The 20,842-nt window shown below is 38.6% G+C and overlaps 1 protein-coding gene across 3 annotated transcripts in view; it reads left to right on the top strand.

Annotated features, from left to right (window-relative positions):
- LOC131061504 (probable helicase MAGATAMA 3) overlaps positions 1-20,842 on the top strand; it is a 179,993-nt gene that overhangs the window by 40,958 nt on the left and 118,193 nt on the right. For all 3 annotated transcript variants that reach the window (XM_057995220.2, XM_057995221.2, XM_057995222.2), the window contains exons 6-7: positions 215-403; positions 555-590. In XM_057995220.2, coding sequence (XP_057851203.1) covers positions 215-403; positions 555-590 — 225 coding nt within the window. The remainder of the gene's footprint in view (positions 1-214; positions 404-554; positions 591-20,842) is intronic.

The raw sequence follows: 20,842 nt of genomic DNA, 5'->3' as shown, positions 1-20,842 counted from the left end.
TTATATTTTTCTTTTCTTTATCAATGGGGTAGACATTTATAGAAATGTGTAGCATTTACAAAATTCTTCAATAAGTTTATCTTCGTATTGCCTTATTCATGTTTTTCTTATGTTTTAATTTTGTCAATAATAGTGAGGATAGTGCATTGTTTGCAAATAGATAGGCTTAAGAATTCTCTTTTTCTAATACCGTGCGTATCATGCAACATAGCAGCTAAGTAGCTTGTCAACAATATTGCGTGAATATGCTGCCCTCCGATCAGTGGGGTCACTTCCATTTGCAGATCTTATTTTCTCTGCCCAAGCAAAGAAAGTAGAGGGTAGTGCAGCCTGGAACATTCCAAAGCCACTGATGGAATTCTTGGAAAGTAACCACAATGAGTCTCAATTAGAAGCTATACAGGTGATGTTTGTTTTACATATTTATGTAATGAACAGATACTACCTTTTCATAAAAATCAAGCCCAAGTCAATTGAATTGTTTGTGAATGTGTAAGCATTTATTGATTGGTTAATTTTAATTGCATTTTGATTTTCTGTATGATATATTGCAGGCAGGTCTTGCTCACAATTCCATTGTACTCATACAGGTTTGCTGTTTCTTGTAATCTAAATTATATTTGTACAAGAGATAAAATTCAAGATTATTCGTCTTTTCAAAACTCATAATGAAGATTTGATATTGACTTTTATCTTACATGCCTTTGGTTGGATCTATGTACATACAAAATTGTCTTTGTGATATTTAGATTCTCCATGTTTTAATTAATCCGTAAGTGGTTGAGGAAAGAGAAGACCTATCTAAATGTAATATTTATATAAACACTGCCCAAGTCCAATTGTAAGCTTATGGGAATCTAGGCGTAAACTCTATTTGCCATATTTCTTAAGGGTCCATAACAATGGGAAAGCACATGGAGTAATGTTCTCCCTGACGCTTCTCCCTCGTTTTGGGCATTCTGTAGCCTCAACTCCTTTTGCTCAAGTAGTGAGGCCAATGGAGTGGTGTTGCTTTATATTCTCAATCTCCACAACCACTAGAGCAGTCCTAAAAGGCTTCCAATTTTCTCAATCCACATAAGTATTCTCTAATTTTGAATATATCGATCTTCTATGTTATCTTCTATACATTTTTCAGACACTATCTGGCCTAAGAATTCAATAAACTTTTAAGAGAGCCTATTTTGACAAATTTTGCATACAGTTGTGTTTTTTAAGAATTCAAGTACTATATTAAGATGTTTCATACTTTCCTTCGTGCTTTTTCTAAAGGATGCTATGTTTTCTAGAAATACTGTGATAAGTTTTCCCAAGTACTATTATTAAAAAAATATCACAATAGTTGTATTGATATGAAAACAGGCTTATCACTAAGAGAGGGATAAGTCTTATTTATAACAAAGTGGTTTAACTGTAATGTCCCCTTCTCATTGATGCTCTTTCAGTGGTCCATTAGCCTATTCTTGAGACCCGTAGGCTAGGTGGAATGAGTAATCAGGGTCTAGCATCGATGAAACGAGGACTTACTATTTTTAGTAAGTCAGGGAATGACCATTCTGGTGCCACTGTCCTACTGAGCCCTCCTTGCTTTGCCTCTGGACGCGATGATCATATTTTTCTGAGCATTAATTCTTGACTTACTATTTTTAGTAAGCGGCTGTGTGGCACAATTCTATTTTTGGCAGTAGACAGAGTTCTGATTTCTGCGGGAGTCTGTGGTCGTCCGGGCTCAGTTTCATCCTGGTGGTGATAATAATCAGAACGGGAGACATTTGCAACATAATTAAATATTATTTCCTTATCCTAAGGTTAATATTTAATTAATCTATTTATTGGCTACTGGTTTATTAAATTTGGGATTAATGCCTATTTAATCCTAAGTTTGGCGAAATTCAGATGTTTTATGAAATGAGAAATATTTTAGAAGGATATTATTTCACTTTTGCATCGCCATTATGTGCCTAAGTGTTTAACGTGGGTCCTCCCCCTTCTTGGGCGTGAGTTTTGACTTAGGAGAATGGGCGCTACACTTGGGTCCACATGTAAGTGGAATGAAATTCAAATGCAAGCGTGGAATTTGGAGGGATGTCATTTGAATTTGAAGAATGAAGTTATAAATATGAGGCTTGGGTTCCCATTTGGAGTATCTTGAAAATCTGTAATGTTATGTTGCCGGATTGGCGACAAAACTTGAGGCTTCGGAGTGTGTCTCCCTAGTGCTACCCAGTTTCGTACTTGAAATACAATACCTAGCTGTGCCTTGTATTCTTCTACATTTTCAGAGTTTTACCATAGACATCTTGGTGTTGAAGTGATTTTGGAACTTGCTCGTTTCGCCTGTGGCTGAAGCACATTTTTGCTCACACCTCTCTGCTGGAGCGACTAACAGTTATGGATATCATTCCTATCTTCCTTCCCAGCACTGGCAATAAACTTTGTAAGTTTATAGCATGTTTGTTTGAGTTTTAAATTTATTATGCTAAATCGAAATCTCTAGGCTAGGCGTGGGTTTTCTGCCTTGCATTGGGATGCATGCAAATTAAATAAGGGTCTTTTTGGGGTGTTGTTTTGATTGGTTACCATTGCATATGATGTATGGTGGGTTTGGGACTGGTTTGAGCTGATTCGGATGTAATATGAGGGAGTTATGAGTATTTTGGCATTTCTCTAGGTTGTTGGTCTGTGTTTCCAGCCTGCAGATTGGTTGTAACAGAAATTTATATCTTTATTGTAGAAATCTGCATTACTCTCCTTCTATCATTTCTATTATTGTAAGGTTAGGTGGTAGTACTACTAACCAGTTCTATCTTTGTAATTCTCATACCGCTGAATAAGTGGAAGAGGCTGGCTTGCCGCTTGATATGCAACAAATTTGTAATTTTCAGTCCTTCCGCTGAATAAGTGGTTGAGTGATAAGTTCAATGCTTTGGTCCTCCCGCTGAAATATGCGGTAGAGTGATTGTTTGATATAATGTCCTCCTGCTGAAATACGCGGTAGAGTGATTGAACTTCAATTTCTTGTAATTTTCCCTTGGTCGGTTTACCGCCAAGAGTTTAGTTTCTATCCCGCTGGATAAGCAGAAGGGGCTGGCTTGCCGCCCATGCATTTTAATTTTCAGTTTGTTTATTGATGCTGACGATCCCCGGAACACTGTATGCTCTCACCCTCCCAGTCTGGGCTCTCGGTGAACAAAAGGTGGAAGGGTTCCCTTTCAGTTGTTTTGCTTACCTTAAGGGGTTATTTGTTGTGGATGAATTGTTATTGGCCTAAAAATAAAATAAAAATTAGTGGGATATTACATTAACTTTTACACAGGCTTCTATGTGATCATAATCATTAGATACAATGAACCTACCCATCCATGATTTCTAGAATGATCTATTTGATTGAGGGTTTTTCACAAAATCTTACCCTATATTATATTATAATTAACAGTTTCTTTAATATACAAGCTGTAAGTACAAAATAGCTCATTCATATTGATATTATCTAAATATTACATTCAAATATGCAACGTCTAGAGGGTGATAGACAAGGAATCAAGTAGCCTATAAAGTTAAGTTTTAAGTTTGAAATTGAGGAATGATGACCTTCGATATGTTTATGAAACAATGAAGGAAGACACTGAGTTTGTAAAAGGTGTAACTTATTTAGCTAATGAATCTTTTATGGGTATAAGTGAAGTGCATATGTCAAATAAAGGCGTAGATAAATATGTTCAAGAACGTTGTTGTAGCCATTGTGGAAAACTGAATGCAAAATTTTGGGATATCCACCTATCTGTCATTTGTTTAAAAAAAAACCACAATGACATGTTTTGGAAAAATTAGAAATCAGAAACTATGTTACCCTGTGTTTCAGGGATGGGGTAGAGTGGGAATAGGGGGATGAATTTCAGGGATGGGGATAGGAGGGAGCCATTTTTTTGGGGACGGCAGGGGATGGCTATTAAAAAAACAGGGAAAATTCTAAAAATATAGAAAATTGCATATATTCATATGATAGCATTCATAAGGCAATCATCATATACATCATAGAACCTTAGCACATAATATTGGAGCACAATTGATATTTTCATTTATCCTACCAATAAAATGGCACTTCCATTAATCTGCAGTAACAATTATCAAGCAAAAACCATGTGCATGCTCGCATATTATATTATTTTCTTTAAAGAAGAGGGCAAACAATCAATGTAGCTGGCATATAACAATGGAGGTATTTGGTCAACAATTCAGAAAATCTGAAATTACAATCTCAGCATCTTTAATCTCTTGTACAAAACTAAATCATGTGTACATCTCGATTATTTCCCAACTAAGATCCATCTTAACTTCTTAATGTCCAAGAAGATGAACAAAGTTCTACCATATTGAACTGAGCATCTAAATGATCTTTGTTACTCTCATCTTAATTTTTTACTATCTAACTTTGCCTTATTAAAAGAAAATAAGCTTCTCACACAGAGATTAATTCTGATGTCAAAGTATATACGCACCCAGTGGATAAGCATCACATTTGTTGACCTTAGAGGTCTTCTAACAAGTCAATATAGAGTGTTTAGACCAATAGTCAGATGATATTAGTGTTGACGTGTCTAAAGTCGCTGAACTACAACTTCATCCAGCCAACGCAAAATAGATTACTAAGAATCCTATCCTCTCTTGAGATAAGGAAATCCCTAATGCTATTTCAATTGATCAATAGGGATGACCTCAATGTTTTGGTTGTCAGGTCTTGACTGCAGGATAGCTTAGTGGTTGATGTGTTTTGCTGGAAACACAAAGGGGACTTACGGTTAGACAGAATTGGTTTCATACAGGCTCCCTAAAATTTATAGTCCTATATCATCTGATTGATGTTATTTCAGCTTGACTGGAGGGTTTCTTTAATGAAAAGGGAAAAAGGAGAGAGGGATAAAGAGTGAATAAGAACAACTAACTAATTCTAACTAAGACAACATATTTCAACACATAGACGGAAGTCTTAATATAACTAGAAATTACTTTGCCAGCTAATTAGCACAACTAGGTAAAAACCAGTGCAATCATCTAAGGATTTTGAATTTTCAAGCTTATTAGATACGAACGATAGACTCTTACACCTATTTATCCAAATCTGATAACCGAACTTAGCACAAAAGGGGGGTTCAGACTAACCATGCAGAAGAAACAATAATCAACTATTCCCTAATGGTATGAACCAAGATTTTCCATCAAATATATGCATAAATAACTGTCTGAAATTAAATACAGTTGCAGAAATATGAAATAAATGGAGAAGAGGACCATGCACTCACAGTAAAACAAACACAACTTTAACATCCATCAAATCCTGTATGTATTTTGACATAGTTTTTGCAACAATCTTTGTTTTTTCTCCTTTTACAAAGAGGAACAAATTCTTTTATATAGAATTCTAAAAACGGATGAATGGCCAAGATTAAACTTAAACAAGTGGGCCAGATTCATCCTCTATCAAAACTGCCCATACCCATAAATGGGAGGCAAAATATCAGCAACAACAAAAGGAGAAACAATAACTCCCAAAAAGGTAATTAATAACTACCCAAAAAGCTGCTCCAAAAAGTGCACATGCATGGAGCTCAAGATTTACAACTGTTTTGGTAGTTAGAAATGAACTTTATGCCTAAAAAGTGCTTTTTAAGATTTTAAAAGAAACTTGCGCTTTATGAAAGCACTTTCTCCTTTTCTTTTGTAGACCCTTTTTCCAAAAATTCATCCTCGCTATGCAAATACTCTTTCCAGATGTCCCGACCTACTGTACGCTCTGCCCGAACATATTCTTGAAATCTGATGCATAGCTGGAACAACACCATGCTTTGGGGCATGGGAGGATGGCGTATTTTATATTGCATACCCTCCAAGTGGCGATCTACATGCTTTAACCCATCCTTACAGTCGGATCGATGAGCCTCAAAACTTAATATGTCCGAATCAAAGAAACGAGACTCGGACTCGGCAAGGCCAACTCGGACTCGGACTCGGGACTCGGCGTCAGACTCGGCTCCAGACTCGGCTGGACTCGGGATAGTGAAAAACTCAAGAAATTTAGAGATTTTTAAATATTTAAAACTTGTTTCAGACACCCTTTATTGAATACACCTTAAAGACACAATAACATCATCAAACTCGGCTCATTTGATTACATACACAAGTATACATCAATCACATAAGCATAAAGGCAAATTGTAGCTGAAGAAAATAACAAACATAGATATATAAATATTGTCAAATGTATAAAATATTACAAAACTCATGGAATAAAAAATCCATGTCATCATATGATCATCATCAAATGTTTCATACAAATACCAAAGGTAAATACAACTACAAGTCTATGGCTCAGAGGAGCCTGCACCATCCGGCCCCAGCCCCCTGCGAAGGCGTCTAAGGTAGTTCCTAGATGATTCGACTGCCATAGCCGCTCCCTGTGACACCATGCCATGCTCACCAACATCAGGAACATCCGTGTCACTATCTGCCTCTGAATCTCCTGTCTGTGCTCGTGCTCTCCGCTCCTCCTCTGCCATGGCTACAGTCTCAACCTCTATATCTACCTGGTCGATCCAATCAATGTCAGACTCGGAGGTTAAATTTTCTCTACTTCTATCGACACAGTTTCCCCCATATTTTTCGACGGGGGTTTGGGGGCAGTGCCCCCAAGGTGGGGTCAAGGGGCAGCGCCCCTTGCGCGCTTCCTGTCGCGATACAGGGCGAGGTCGAGGGGTAGCGCCCCGCGAGGCCTAAAAAGCTTATTACAAGTCTGAATTAGGGTTTCTTTGAGAGTCTTCCTTAGGGCCTGGTTTTGCACTTGTTGCTAATTAGGTCTTGCTTGGTGAGTATCATTCTTGAAGGTCCAAGCTAGGTCAAGTTGGTGAGTGATAAAGTCTGGAATGTCATCCTGATCTTCAAATGCCCTGAAATTTGGCTAAGTCTGGAATGTCCTGATCCTGAAATTTGACTAAGTCTGGAAAACTGAAGAATCCTCCAAAAACTAGATTTTGCAATATAACTCCTGGAGGCCCGAAACCACTCTCAAACATCCTGACAGTATATATGGAATATAACTTAAAGTACTTATACTTAAATGTTATATTCCATAAAATAATCCTGACGGAGAGACCAAAATGTCAAATTTCGCCCTTCCAAAAAAACTTATTACTTTTTAAAAAAACTTTTTAAAATGTTTTTTTTTTGTCATTTTATTAACCCAGCCAGTAGCCGAGTCTGGGGCTCAGGACTCGGCGAGTCTGGTGATTTTGAGCCAAAATCGCCAGCTCGGCGAGTCTGGCGAGTTTACTCTCCAGACTCGGCCGAGTCCGAGTCCGAGTCCGAGCCCCTGGGACTCGTTTGGCCTGACTCGGACTCGGACTTGCCGAGTTTGGGCGATTTCGGGCGATTCTCGTTTCTCTGGTCCGAATGCTACCCACTGGCAAACCCTGGGTCCTCCATGGAGTATGCGACCTTATCAATTCTCAATCTATCCTCCCAATCTGGTTGTACTTGATCATCGGACAAACTATTTTTCCAGCCCAGAACCATTGATCGGAGGATCTTTCCACCAAGATCCCTCATGTTTTTCAAAATTTCCTCGCATTCCTCCTGCTCTTTATTAATGGTGTCTTTTGTGTCATTCTTCATGTTGGCAGTCGAGTACCATTATTTAAAAATGCTGATGTCATAAGGATCCAGGATAGCGGACAATGTGAGAAACTACATGTGGGTCCAGAAAAGAGCCCTCATGACGGGAAGAATTGTACCAACCACCTCATGGACCCTGAAACACTTCTTTACCTCGAACAATTTGACAAGAATGGTCTCTCGATGGTGGGCCATTTCCTTTACATCTTCAATGATCCGCTCTCCCTTTTCCTTAATTTCCCGAATCCATTCCTCGACAGCTTTGGTGGTATCACGTACTCCTTCAAACTTTGTTGTAGTCCTTTGTGCCAATGCCAATGGGGGAACATGGGATTCAAGGGCATGTTGCAATGGTTTTAGCAGGTGATCAATATATCCCTCAGCTTGCTCAGCACGAACTCGGTACATATTTCTCTTAGCAGTCATTTCGTTGAGTTGTCTGAGCATATTCCGCACAGAATCCTTGAACTCTTCCCTTTCTTGCTCTTTGGTGGCTCGCCCTATCGGGATGGTTGCAATGCTATAATCGGCCAATGCAATTTGATTTGCTGGCTTATCTACAGGTGGGGTAGCGATATGGATTGTGCGGTTCCTTTGCTCATCTTTAGTGATCCGAGAGTAGGTCTTGAGCTTTTTCTTACCTTTGGACTTTATCTCTCCAATGCGAGAGAAGATATCCTCCAAGTTGATAGGCAGCTTGACGACTGCTTTCCGCTATGCACGAGCAATTAGCCATTCTTGAGGGATGGTCTGTCCGGATGTTATGGCCAAATTCCCACTTTGCTCCTTAGAGGTTTCAGCTGGCTCACTGCCTATCTGCAATTGATCTGTCATAGAAGGAACAAGTGCAGTATCTAGTTCTTTACTCATAGCTGAGTCTCATCCCCCTTTCGTTCCCTCAATGGTGGTGTCATCCTTGCCGGTGCTATTCAATTGTAATTCATGTCGACTCCCCTGGGTGAGCTCACTTCTACCAGCCTCTTGATTAGACGAAATTTCTCCCTCCTCAACTTGATTTGTAGGTTCATCAGAACCAATGATCCTAACTTCTGCATCCGACTCACCTTGTGCTGGAGGATTATTAGCCTCAAATGCATCCACATTACTTTGGGAGGGCGGAGCAGGTATATAGTCAAGCTCGACTGTGTCATCCTCGGAACTGGGGTCTTTGGATGACGAACTGACTTCCGGCCTTCTGATAGGGATCTTTTCCCTTCTAGTTCTTTTTGATGTCCGAGTCCCTCTATTAGCTCTGGCTTTCTTCCTCTTCTTTCTGGGTTTCTCAACTTCTTCTTTCGGTGCACTTGAGGTTCCCTCATCCTCCGAAGACTGGGAATCGAGATTGCCCATCATATGGTATGTAAATTGAATTCCTTCATGGGCTAGTTTCTCAATCTGTTGGGATAACCAGTGATCGGTATATCTTCTTGGAGCTGCCATAATTGCCTCAAAATCAGTAATTGGATCCTGAGACCAATCAATGCCCGGCAAGAGGTATTTAACTGCCTCAAATTCTTGGACTTGCAAGCAATTGCCATAATCTGTTACCTGATTTGGGACCTGACGGTATTCATAAAGCCGCATTTGCTGCACACTTAGCCTTGAATACTCACGCCGCCGGACCTCATAGTTATCGGAACAATTGCTCCAATAATCCTCAATTGATGCTTTCGCTCTGTAGCGCCTACCATAGGCTCTTTTTGCCAAATTGTCATGATCGAAACACTTCCTTGGGAAATATTCTTGTAAGCCATAAGATGCCAATTCAGCAAGTGACTCATCAACTTGTACTGAATTCTTGAAATGCACATCGAGGGTACCCAAAATCATAGGGAAGGTGAATCCAGACTGTTTCTTATCTCTGAGTAAGCTGCCCGTTGGATGTACCTGCCTTGCAACTTCCATAAGGACTATTTTGTCTGTCGGATAGCGTGGAAGTCGGAGTGGTGCTCCCTCAAAGCCTGCTATCCTGAGGTAAGTGAACCTGGGGAATTGAATAAACCATACACCGTACTTTTGTACCAAAATGGTAGCCTGCTCTGAGAGCCTTATGTGCAATCCCCCCTGCATCAACCTGACTAGGTGCATTGTAAAGGCGTCATTGACACACTCATATTGACCAATTGCATAAGCAACGTTGTTCTTTTCTCTTTGAGCTATGTCATAGTAATGCAGTTGAGGGTAGCATTCATATACCTTGACCTGATTTGGGCCATTCCCGATTTCACCCTTCTTGATTAATCCTGCCAGTGGCTGGTGTTAGGAAAACATGTAAATCAGGTAGGAGGTCACAGTGAAGTACTTCTTTTCCTCAAGTTCGACCAGCTGTGTATGGATATTATCACTGATGATCTGAGCCCAGTAGAACTTGGATTTCTCGGCAAAGCCCTGCTCCGTAAAGTAGAACATCCACTCTTCAAAAACGTTAGACTGAGGGAGTCCCATAACCCGGCTGAGTAAGGTGACCATATCACCATGCTCGTTATGAAAGTCACTTCTGGGGGTCTTTTTATTGATCCTTATACTCAAAGGCCTTCTCTCCTTATACCATTCTTCGTTTATCAATGTCCTGCATTTAGCAGGGTTCATGTCGTAAGCAACTTGTGCCTCATCTATAGTTGTAGCAATGGGATTATTAGGAAATGGGATGTCAAATGCTTCCCCAATGGCCTCAGGTGTGAAATCAGCTAGCACCATATTTTCTAGAACCACTAATCTGGTCTCTGGCTGATAATGTCGTGCAGCCTCAACTATTAGCTCATAATTTTGCACGGATGGAGGGAAACCTGCTGCCTGAGCAATACCACTTTCCATCATCCGCCTAGGCTTGCCATAGGCGTTAGGAGAATATACCCTGTTTTTGAAATCTTGAATGTCTATGTGGCCCAAATCAGTATCACCTATGTTCTCCCATATGCTCTGGACTTTTTACTCCCTCCTCTTTGGTACTGGTACTTCATCTTCTCGCCTCTAGGGGAATGTTAGATTTAGAGACCCGAGATGTTTCGGTTGCACTAGGTGTTTTTGAGGATTCTACCATCGATTTAGGCATTTATCCTGCACAATTGGACGCGGATTACGAGACGAGATGAAGGAAGTGAATAGGTTAGTCAAAATAGAGAATGATGTTAGCACATAAGGATCAATGGGAAAACTGAAATTTGAAGAAAGTACGATGCTTTAGTAAAAGAGCTTGCTTATCTAGAAGCGAAATGCTATGAAATAGGAAATTAAGCTGGGCTGTTTAAATCTGTTACATGGAGCGAGCTCCAAAAACTGCTACTTCCGACTAACTACGATGGTGCGGACAAATGCTCAATTTTGCAGCTGAGGGTTTGGGTCTTCAAACGATTGCCAGAAAAGTTTTGCCTAAGTTCAGTTTTTTCAAAATGTTCAAAATTTTCCTAAGTCTGAATTTTACATTTCAAGGTTAATTTTCCCGACAGGCTTTGCCTTTGCGCTATGTTTAAAGAAAATTGTGATCTACAAAACTTCACCATCTAATTAATTCTCCATTATTTGTTTAAGCACAGTGACCAATTTCGCATTCATTTAATGACCTCAAAGGAGACAAAACGAACTTACCTGGCGAATTGCCCAATTGATGAATGAACTTCGGAGGCTTAGGCGCTTTTGCAAAGTTTTGCGCCTTTCCACTTTTCTCTCCTGCGCGATATTGGATTGCAAGGATTATGCAGACTTGCTGAGGTAAAATGCCGCCTTTCTATCCCTTCTAACTTGCTTTCAGACTGGAGGGGCGAAATGAAAATGCAGAGATAAAACCCTACCGCGCGAATTCGGACTGGGAGGGCCTTTTGCAAAGTTGGAAGAGTTATAACGCTTTAATTTGCCTTCACGATTTTCATGGGGCGGAATAATGAAATGCAAACTCTGCGATTACTAGAAATAAAAACGTTCTTCCCTATGCCTTACGCGATATTGGACTATACTTGCCGATTTTCGGGGTAGGAACCATAAAATGCACACTTAAAAAGTGACGCCATGTTTTACCGATTTTCGGGATAGGATGATCTTTTGCCAACTTAGTAGAACGCCACTCACCTTGCTCGCGATTTTCGAGGTAGGAGACAACTTTTATAAAAACGCCTTTTAACTTGTCGCGACTTTCATCCTCTTTGCCCAATTTCCGGGTTGGAAGGGCATTTTGTAAACTAAAAAAAAGAACGCCTTACTGATGATTTGCGTTTCTCGGCCCAAAGGGTTATTTTGAAAAGGTTTTAAGTTATATCGCCTTATTCACTTTTCGTTTGTCGGCCCATGAGGCCCTTTTGAAAAGTTTTCCGAAGTCCGCGATTTTCATGATGTTTGCCCATTTTCGGGGCAAAGGGACCTTTTGAAAAGTGCTTTATTTTTAACGCCTTTACTTAACTTAGCGTTTTCGGCCCATGAGGTGCTTTTGAAAGGTTTTAAGTTTATGACGCCTTATGACATAACTCGTGATTTTCGGGTCAGGAGGTTATTTTGAAAAGGTTTCAAGTTTCGCGATTTCACTTGCTTTGCCCAATCTCGGGCTAGAATCCACTTTTGCCAACTTCGCCATTTCCAACGCTTTAGCGATTTTCGGGGTAAAAGGGCATTCTGAAAAGGTTTATCGTTTTAACTTATCATTTTCGGGTTAAAAGTCACTTTTGAAAAGTTTTCACTTTAACGCCCTTTATCACCATTGTGTGATTTTCACCTATTTGCCAATTTTCAGGGCAAAAAAGGAGTTTGAAAACTTTTTATTTAGTTAAGCGTTTTACTCCATTCTCCATTTTCAGCTTGGAAGGCCCTATTGAAAAGTTTTTTTGTTATAACATTTTCTACGTATTTTGCGAAATTCGGCCCAAAGGCGACTTTGAAAGGTTTCCAAACTTAGACGTTTCTCCTCATCAGGCGATTTTCGGCCCAAAGGTGACTTTTGCAAGCTCCGGGACAACTGACACCCTTGCCTATCTAGCCGATTCTCAGGCTTGTGCTAAACCTTAGTCTCCCTTGGATTGATTTTGGGCACTCAAATTACGAGACTCTCTACGCAAGACTCCCAGGTCATGTGACTTAAAACTAACAGACGCCCCATCTACTAATGGTGACATAGCTCAATGCTTCACTACTATTTGTTGGATCCCAAAATGGTGGATAAAAATTCAAATTCGCAACTCAGCAGGACGAAGGCTGGAAAAGAAAAGAGGGGGACCCTGTCGGCGACAGGGAGTGTGTGCAACGCACAACAATTAGTATATGCAATTATTTTAGACATATTTTGTGAGCTTGGAGTTGGATTCATAGTCTGTTTGAAAATTTCCTTACATAGTCTAATTTCTATGGGCACTGCATTTGGGGATATTTTGCTCAGTTGCCTGCATGCATGGCAACTCAAGGCAATAAATGTAGAGCATATACTTCATTCAGCTTTGAAATTTTGTAATGATGCTATTTTCTATCAAGAATTTCAAGATTTACTTATTCACAAGCTGAGAAAGCTAATGCTAATTGTAAGCTACAAATTGAAGCTCAAACTGAGAATGTGACCTTAGAGTTTTAGCATCTGCAAGACATTCTCAATCACCTGGGGAATGCACCGATGCACTATGAGTTGTGTCTTGCTCGATCTTATGCCATGGACAATGCCACCTATTCAACAATTTTCTACTATGGTCTTTTTTGTGGTGGGATGATGGTGCGACAAATCTTGGTGAGCTTTCAACCTTGGATTGTTGGTAGATGGTTGAGTTTTTTTTTTTTAAAGATGAACTTTTACCTTGCTGTGCCGTTGGGGATGGCTAGCCATCCTTGGATGTTTCCAAGCGTTTTGCCAACATATTGGAATTGTTCCCATTTTTTTTTTAAATTATAGGGATGGCCAAGGCCGTTTTTGAGGCGTCCCCGCGTACCCTAGACCCTCCCACCTTGGTACGACCTGATTTTGTCCGGTTACGTGTTCTTGGGTAACATAGATCAAAAGGTTATATATGTTGAATGTGATTGTATGGCTTAAAGTCACATACATTGATGATTATACAACAAAATATTCTTGCCTTAAAAAGGGAAATAAAAAAGTGAAATCATAAACCTCGTTGAGTTTTTGGAACATGACTGATGATAGCTAGATGCTTGAATTATTCTTCACATTTTTTTCATTGAGATTGATGTAGATGGCCATGGGAGCGAAGAAGACATTGATAGTTCAATTTGACCATCTAGTAGTTGGTAACTAATATAGGTCAATCATTCAGGTGTGTCAATGTAGGCCAGTCTTTTAGATGGTTAGTTAGGAGTCTAGGACTACATGAAAAACCTTTATGGATTGTGCATGCATAATGTTTGTAGGGTTATGATAAATGCTACAGGACTGTGTGCAAAAGCAGTAGCCATAGTTGAAAAAGTTGCCACGCACTTGTAAAAACCATGAGTACTTGCGACTTATTTACTACTTGAGAAAATCCCAAGTAAACTCATGGCTAAGCTGGTGTGAGGCCAACAGAAACTCACAATGAATTTTTGTAGGTACTTGGCAGTCAAAGATTTTGAATTGTTGTTGCATCTATAATGTGGCCCATGAGGTAAACATTGGAAAAATGCACACAAAAAAGTGGATTAAACAATTTTTTTTGGTCTTCTTGTGGCAATTGTGCAAGTGAGGTTTTTGCAATTTTATAAGTTTCAAGAATGTATTCTTTTCTTAATTTTCCCCAAGTTCTTACATTTTCTTTCTAACACATGTTTATTCATATTTCACTTGTGTTCAAATTAATCTAAGGTTTTCTAAATTTTTTTCAACTTTTATTTTAAAGCCATGATTTTGCAATTTTTTTATTATTTATTTTTCAATTCTAGGGTTTGTTGTGATCACGTTACAATATTCTCAACATAAGCATTTATGATAACGACAAAGAAATAGTTGAACATTTGGAGTATTAGATCATCATAGTCAAGATCAAGCATCACCATAGAAGCTCTAATCTTTGCAACAGTTTCTAGAATTCTTACTCTCTTGGCAAAAGAAGGATGTCTAGTATCATCCAAACCATGGAAACTATCTACAATCAATTGATATACTTCATTTTGTCATCATTGTACTTCAAGAAATTCTTGTAAGTTCAGTAGTACAGATGGTAATTGCAAGTTCCACTTTTTGATCTGGTTGTTTCATAAGTTCTAGCTTAACCAAGGAATTCACAGTAGGGACCACGACAATTTACATCTCCAAAGAATCAAGCTAATCTATCATTGATAAACAACTCTCCACTATATCCAAAATGCAAAGTAATTCATCCTTTGATTGGTGCAGGTGTTCAAGTCTTTTACCTACACTAAAAAGCTTCTGTCCCAATTCTTAAGTGACGAAGGTGAATGTTGAAGTTTTGAATTTTTCTTGTCACAATTGGATGGAGCAATGAACTTTGACACAAGCAACTGCTGAAACAATGTTATGCAACTAAAATATCTCCAACAAGGGTTAGCTTCCCAACAAGCTAGCAAGATCACCAACTTTGATGCCACTCTAATATACACCTATATATACATTTTTTTTTGAGGATTACTTCAACTGGAATGAAATACAAAGCAATTTTCATTTTCTAATCACCTAGTTCCCAAGATGGGCAAGGTGAGAACATACGGTGTTTAAGACTATACAATTTACTAGGCATCTTGCAATTGAAAAGAAAATGCACTAGGCTCCAAGGCATCCAATTCTCCTTTCTTCAATGGAGTGCTATGCAATTGAAAAGAAAGAACACTACACACTTATTCAGCATAGTGTACATTACAATGCAAACAATGGTTAGCTTCCCAACAAGCTGACAAGATCACCAACTCTGATACCACTCTAATATACAACTATATTTTTTTTTTGAAAATTACTTCAACTGAAATGAAATACAAAACGGCGTCTTTTTCATTTTCTAATCACCCAGTTCTCGAGATGGGCAAGGTGAGAGCATACGGTGTTCATGACTACAATTTACTCAACATCTTGCAACGGAAAAGAAAATGCACTAGACTACACACTTATTCAGCATAGTCTACATGACAATGCTATTTGGCAGAGTGTAATTACAAAGCATCAACTTATGCAGTGGGTAAACAAAGGGCACTTCCACTTATTCAGTGGGAAAGCAAAATACAATGATTCCACTTGTTTTGTAGGGCAAGCAATCCAAATCCTTTCCACTTATTCGTTGTGTCGAGTGCATTCATCAATGAGAAATGATCAAACTCATTGGCAGTACTACCATCCTGTATTTACAGTGAAATATCAAATGCAATAAGCTGCTGCAACACTTCTTAAAATGAAATCACAAAACCAACAAGTAGTATGCCTCACATAGGTAATAATATGGTATCTTTCTGGTTTGATATCAACATGTAACATGCTGCAACAGATCTGGATAGCAAGGAAATTTTCTAGAAAAACTCAACCCATGCACTCCCAACCCACCAATAATGAACATAAGGTGATACACCTCCTCAAACAGTTCCAACCTTCACCAAAGTTCACTGGAAGAATTATTTATGTGATTGGAAATTGAAGTCAGACATGTACTTGTCTGATAATTTGCTAGTAGGGGTATGACAGGTACAGTTCTCGTATTGATTTCCAAAGTCCACCATGTAGCTGTTTGTCCACCACTAAATGTTTGAAGGCAGCAAATAGGGTTATGGCGGCCATAACCAAGGTTATTGGAGCACTCTATCCCAAAGTTCCCAGACTCGGACTCGGCTCGGACTCGGCAAGGCCGACTCGACTCGTGACTCGGCTATGACTCGGCAACGACTTGGCAATGACTCGGCAAAATTAAAAAAACCTTGAAATTAAGAGATTTTTAACAATTTAAAACTTGTTTCATGCACCCATTATTGAATAAAGCCCAATTATAATGTGTGCTAGCTTGTTATGCCATGAAAGGCATGTTGGTAGAGTATCTACTTGTTTGGGGCTTCTGTTTAGTATTTTCTTTGGCCAAATTAAAATTTTGGGAGCACCAACATGAGACATCATGGACATCTTCACTTGGAAACTGTAAGGAATGCTTGTGTATGGTAGCATTAAATAGTGTGCTTTTTGAACTTAGGTTTTACCTTGGGACTATAGTTGACCTTGGTCTTTCTTGGACCTCTTAGTTTTTAGGCTATATATATGTTGGATGGAAGGGGGAATTGTGAGGCCAGAAGGGTTTGAAATATGCTCCTCAGAGACATGTCCCTTGCCAAAAATAACCTTGTGCCCCATGGGGGGATTTTTTGGGATGTGGGGATAGGTAGGAAATGTCCCCAACTCACCCCCTTTTTTCAAAATTTTAAGAAACATCCCTGTTGTGAGGTACTCACACATCGCCCCATTGCAAATGAAGACCCCCACTTTTTGCTTTCTAGGGTTAGCTCTTTTAGTTTTGTTGTTGGTCGTTTTAGTGTCTTAGCCTTTGCATTAAAGGGATTGAGTTTCTCAAAGGTCATCAAATCAGGTGGATCTCCTCAAGGTGGAGTGAAGGAGGTTAGGTTAGTTGAGTGATTAGGGGTTATTTAGATCATTCCTAGGGTTTTTGTGTACTATCTGGTCACGCTTCAAGTTGCTAAATCAAACCTTGGTTGAATGCATAGTGTCCTCCTAGGTCCCATCCCTTACATCATGGTCAGAGTGAACTCGCCTTAAAAGTCTGGAATGTCATCCTGATCCTGAAATGGCCTGAAATTTGACTAAGTCTGGAAATTTTAAGGATCCTTCAAAAACTAGATTTTGCATTATAACTCATGGAGGTCCGAAACCACTCTCAAACATCCTGACAATATATATGGAATATAACTTAAAGTATAAGAAAGAGAAAAGACAGAGAAAAGACATAAGGAAATGTCACTTATACTTAAATGTTATATTCCATATATGAATCTTGACGAATATACTAACTTGTCAAACAAGTCAAAACATTGACCTGTGGTGGCCGAGTTTTGGAGCTTGGACTCGGCGAGTTTTGCCATAACTCGCCTGACTCGCGAGTCAGGCGAGTTTTGGTCAAAACTCGCCGAGTCCGAGTCCCGAGTCAGCAAAACTCGCCGAGCTTGGCTCGACTCGCCAACTCGGCGAACTCGCCTGACTCGCGGCGAGTTTGGGAACTCTGCTCTATCCCGAGCACTTCACTCTAGAACTCGCACGCCACCATTCCTAGTGGGCATGGCTCTTGATGATAGTGAATATCTCATAAAATTTGGTTCTTTCTCTTAGTCAGTGGTTCGACCTGCAAGAAATGTCTTATCAACCTTCACTAACAGCACAAAAATCAAGAAAAAAACTCTTTATTCAATCAACTTAATTGTACGGCCAGGTAAGGGGTACAACCTGGCAAGGTGTAAGTTCTGCTAGAAACCCTTTGAATCACTCCAAAATACTTTATAGCTTCAGCAAAACTTTTCACAACACAACAAAATGTTAGAGATTTAAAACACATCTAATACTTCCATGCTTGCAAACTAAACCGAATCATCACTTTGCAGCTCATTGATGATCTCTATATGAAACCACTCCAACCAACTAGGGAGGTTTTTGTCCCCAAAACTAGCAATTTTAAGTGGGCTTTTGCTCTCAAGGAAATTTTTAAAAACTTGGGTTCTCTCCAACAACAAAAGCTAATAACTTTTAATGGCTAACCCTCCAAATGAACTCTCAAGCTCCTTTTATAACTTTCCTAGAGGGAAAATATCAATACTAAAATATAATATTAACTTTTTTGTTTACAAAAACCTATTTGAAAAATAAATAATAATTTTATGTGCAAAAGACCCCAAGCCTAGGGTTCTAGATAGAAGCACAACTTAACACCATTTTGATGAATTATTATACTAATTTTTCTTTTAACATTTTCAACCTGAGACAACTTAAGTGAATAATTATTTAATAACTTAATAATGTACCAAAGTGATACTAAAGACTTAGGATGATGATTAGAAGCAATTGGGTGACTTACTAAAAATATCATGCTCCTCCAAGAAGTTTGGAGAGCTCCCAAAAGATTAGAAATCAATTTTGGGAGCAACATGAGGGTCACCAAGACCTATTGGACTCACTACAATGAACAACTTTACAAAACTTGTTCTCTCCAAGAACTTTGGAGTTCTCCCATACCCACCAATCAGCCTTCTTGGAACCTAGGCTAATTGTTCACAAATCAATTTTGTTTAAAATGGGGACATTATAGAGGGGAAGCTCCTTGAGGACTATACTAACCCTAGACACAAAGCTATAGACAAAATGTAAAATTATCAACAATAAACAATATTAGGGGGTTTGCAATAGTGAAATTAATGGAATTAATTTCTTGACCTATCTTTTTGTCTTGGTTATGAGGACAAGTCAAGTCACAACTCATGTCGTTCAAGTGACATTTTCTGGTTTTTAAGATTCTACACTAAGAATAAAAAGAACTCACATTGAACATCACAGTACCTTAGTACTAGCTAAAAGTAGAGACCAACAAGTTAGCACACACAAGATGTTAAATGGAACAAGTTCTAAGCCAATGACAAAGAGACACGATTGCTAAGATGCATACAAAGATGCAACCTAGATAGATAGACAATATAAATACAAAGCTTGATATTATTGTCTACTTTCAATCTAAAACCTTTGAAAGACAAGATGCAATTAACACAAACACATGAAAAATAAAATACATTGATTTGAACAATAATTTCAGCAGAATAAGCCTAACATCCTCTACCATTAAGAAATTCTATGCATCAAGTGATAATTTGTAAGGTTATAAACATCCAATTTTTTGGATTTAGAATGATTAATTTGTCCCGAAAATCAGTCTTTAAAACAAAATGCCTAAAGCTATTGAAAGGCAAAAAATTACCCTAAACAAAGATGAAATAAAACATCCGAAAAGTAGGCCCTAAGCCAAACTTTCCAACAATAGAACCTCCAAAAAGCACTTGCTAAAAATAGTAGTTTGATGCTTGAACACCCTCCTATATTCTTTGAAAAAGCAATTGCTAAAATAGCAATTTCATGTTGAATCATGGTGGTTCTTATGAAAAATATTGAAACACTAATATTTGCAAGAAATAGGCAAAAAACAATCTTAAACCGTAATGCTGGCTTTGAAGAAAATTGAAGAATGATAAAAAGCTTTCAAAAAACTAATGACAAACTAGTAAAAATACACTTGAATTTGTCACCACTGCCACTTAACTTGAAAAAATTACACTTAATGAGCAATGTTTTGTCACCTATGTGAAATAACTTGTCAAAAGAATCCTTTTGGAGTGCATCTATGAATTAACTTGGCAAAGGAGCGCTTTTGGATAGTTTGCCACTTAAACCAGCAAAAGAGCACTTTTGGATGTCTTCCACTACTTTTCCATGTCTTTGTCAAAGTTTGAATCTCTCTCACATTCAAGCTTTGATATATGTCTCATTCGATGCATTGGAAGTAGGTTCTACTGGTTATGTGATGGTATTGGTTAAAACATACAAGCATGACATGCAAGAACATGGGAGAAAAATTCCTTAATGACTCTATAGAGGACAAATAACTTTTTTCAGACTAGAAAGCAGCACCTTTCTAGAAATATTTTGTATAAGTAAAACATATTATGGTCTCCCTCTATAAGCCAAACTTGAATTTTGTTGCCAAAAAAGCTCCTTTCTTTTTGAAATCTAGTGTATTTCTACTAAAAGGATCTTCTCTTTATGGAAGGATTCCTCATCCATACTAACTATATGAAGCAAAGTTGAACTACACTCACCAAAAGCAAAAACTCGCCAAGGCCTGAAAAAAAATCGGTGTAAATTTGGCAACTAAAAAATCGGTGTAAATTTAATTAGAAATGCATTTTTTTCGCAAAATTCAATGAGATGCATCCAATGAGTCAATAAATGAGTACACAAAAGAAACAAGCTGAGTCTAAATATATTTGATTGATTTAAAAGGAAACCGGGTACAAAATGGCATCCTCATGTGGAATGCTGATGGTTGATAGACTGAAACAAAATTAAATAGCAAATTGTTATTGTAAAACTAAAAGTTAATACTACATCAAAACATTTTACATCTTCCTCATCCTAGGTCTAGTGAAAACTAGGGGAGAGATAGGACTAGAAACTAGGGGAGAGATAGAACTAGAGGGTCTAGTCCTAGGAGTCCAATGTAGCTCCTCCACCTTGCCAAAATGAGGT

The sequence above is a fragment of the Cryptomeria japonica genome, chromosome 8 (genome assembly GCF_030272615.1).
Source record: "Cryptomeria japonica chromosome 8, Sugi_1.0, whole genome shotgun sequence".
Classification (NCBI taxonomy): Eukaryota; Viridiplantae; Streptophyta; class Pinopsida; order Cupressales; family Cupressaceae; genus Cryptomeria; species Cryptomeria japonica.
This window is presented reverse-complemented; position numbering and strand designations above follow the sequence as displayed.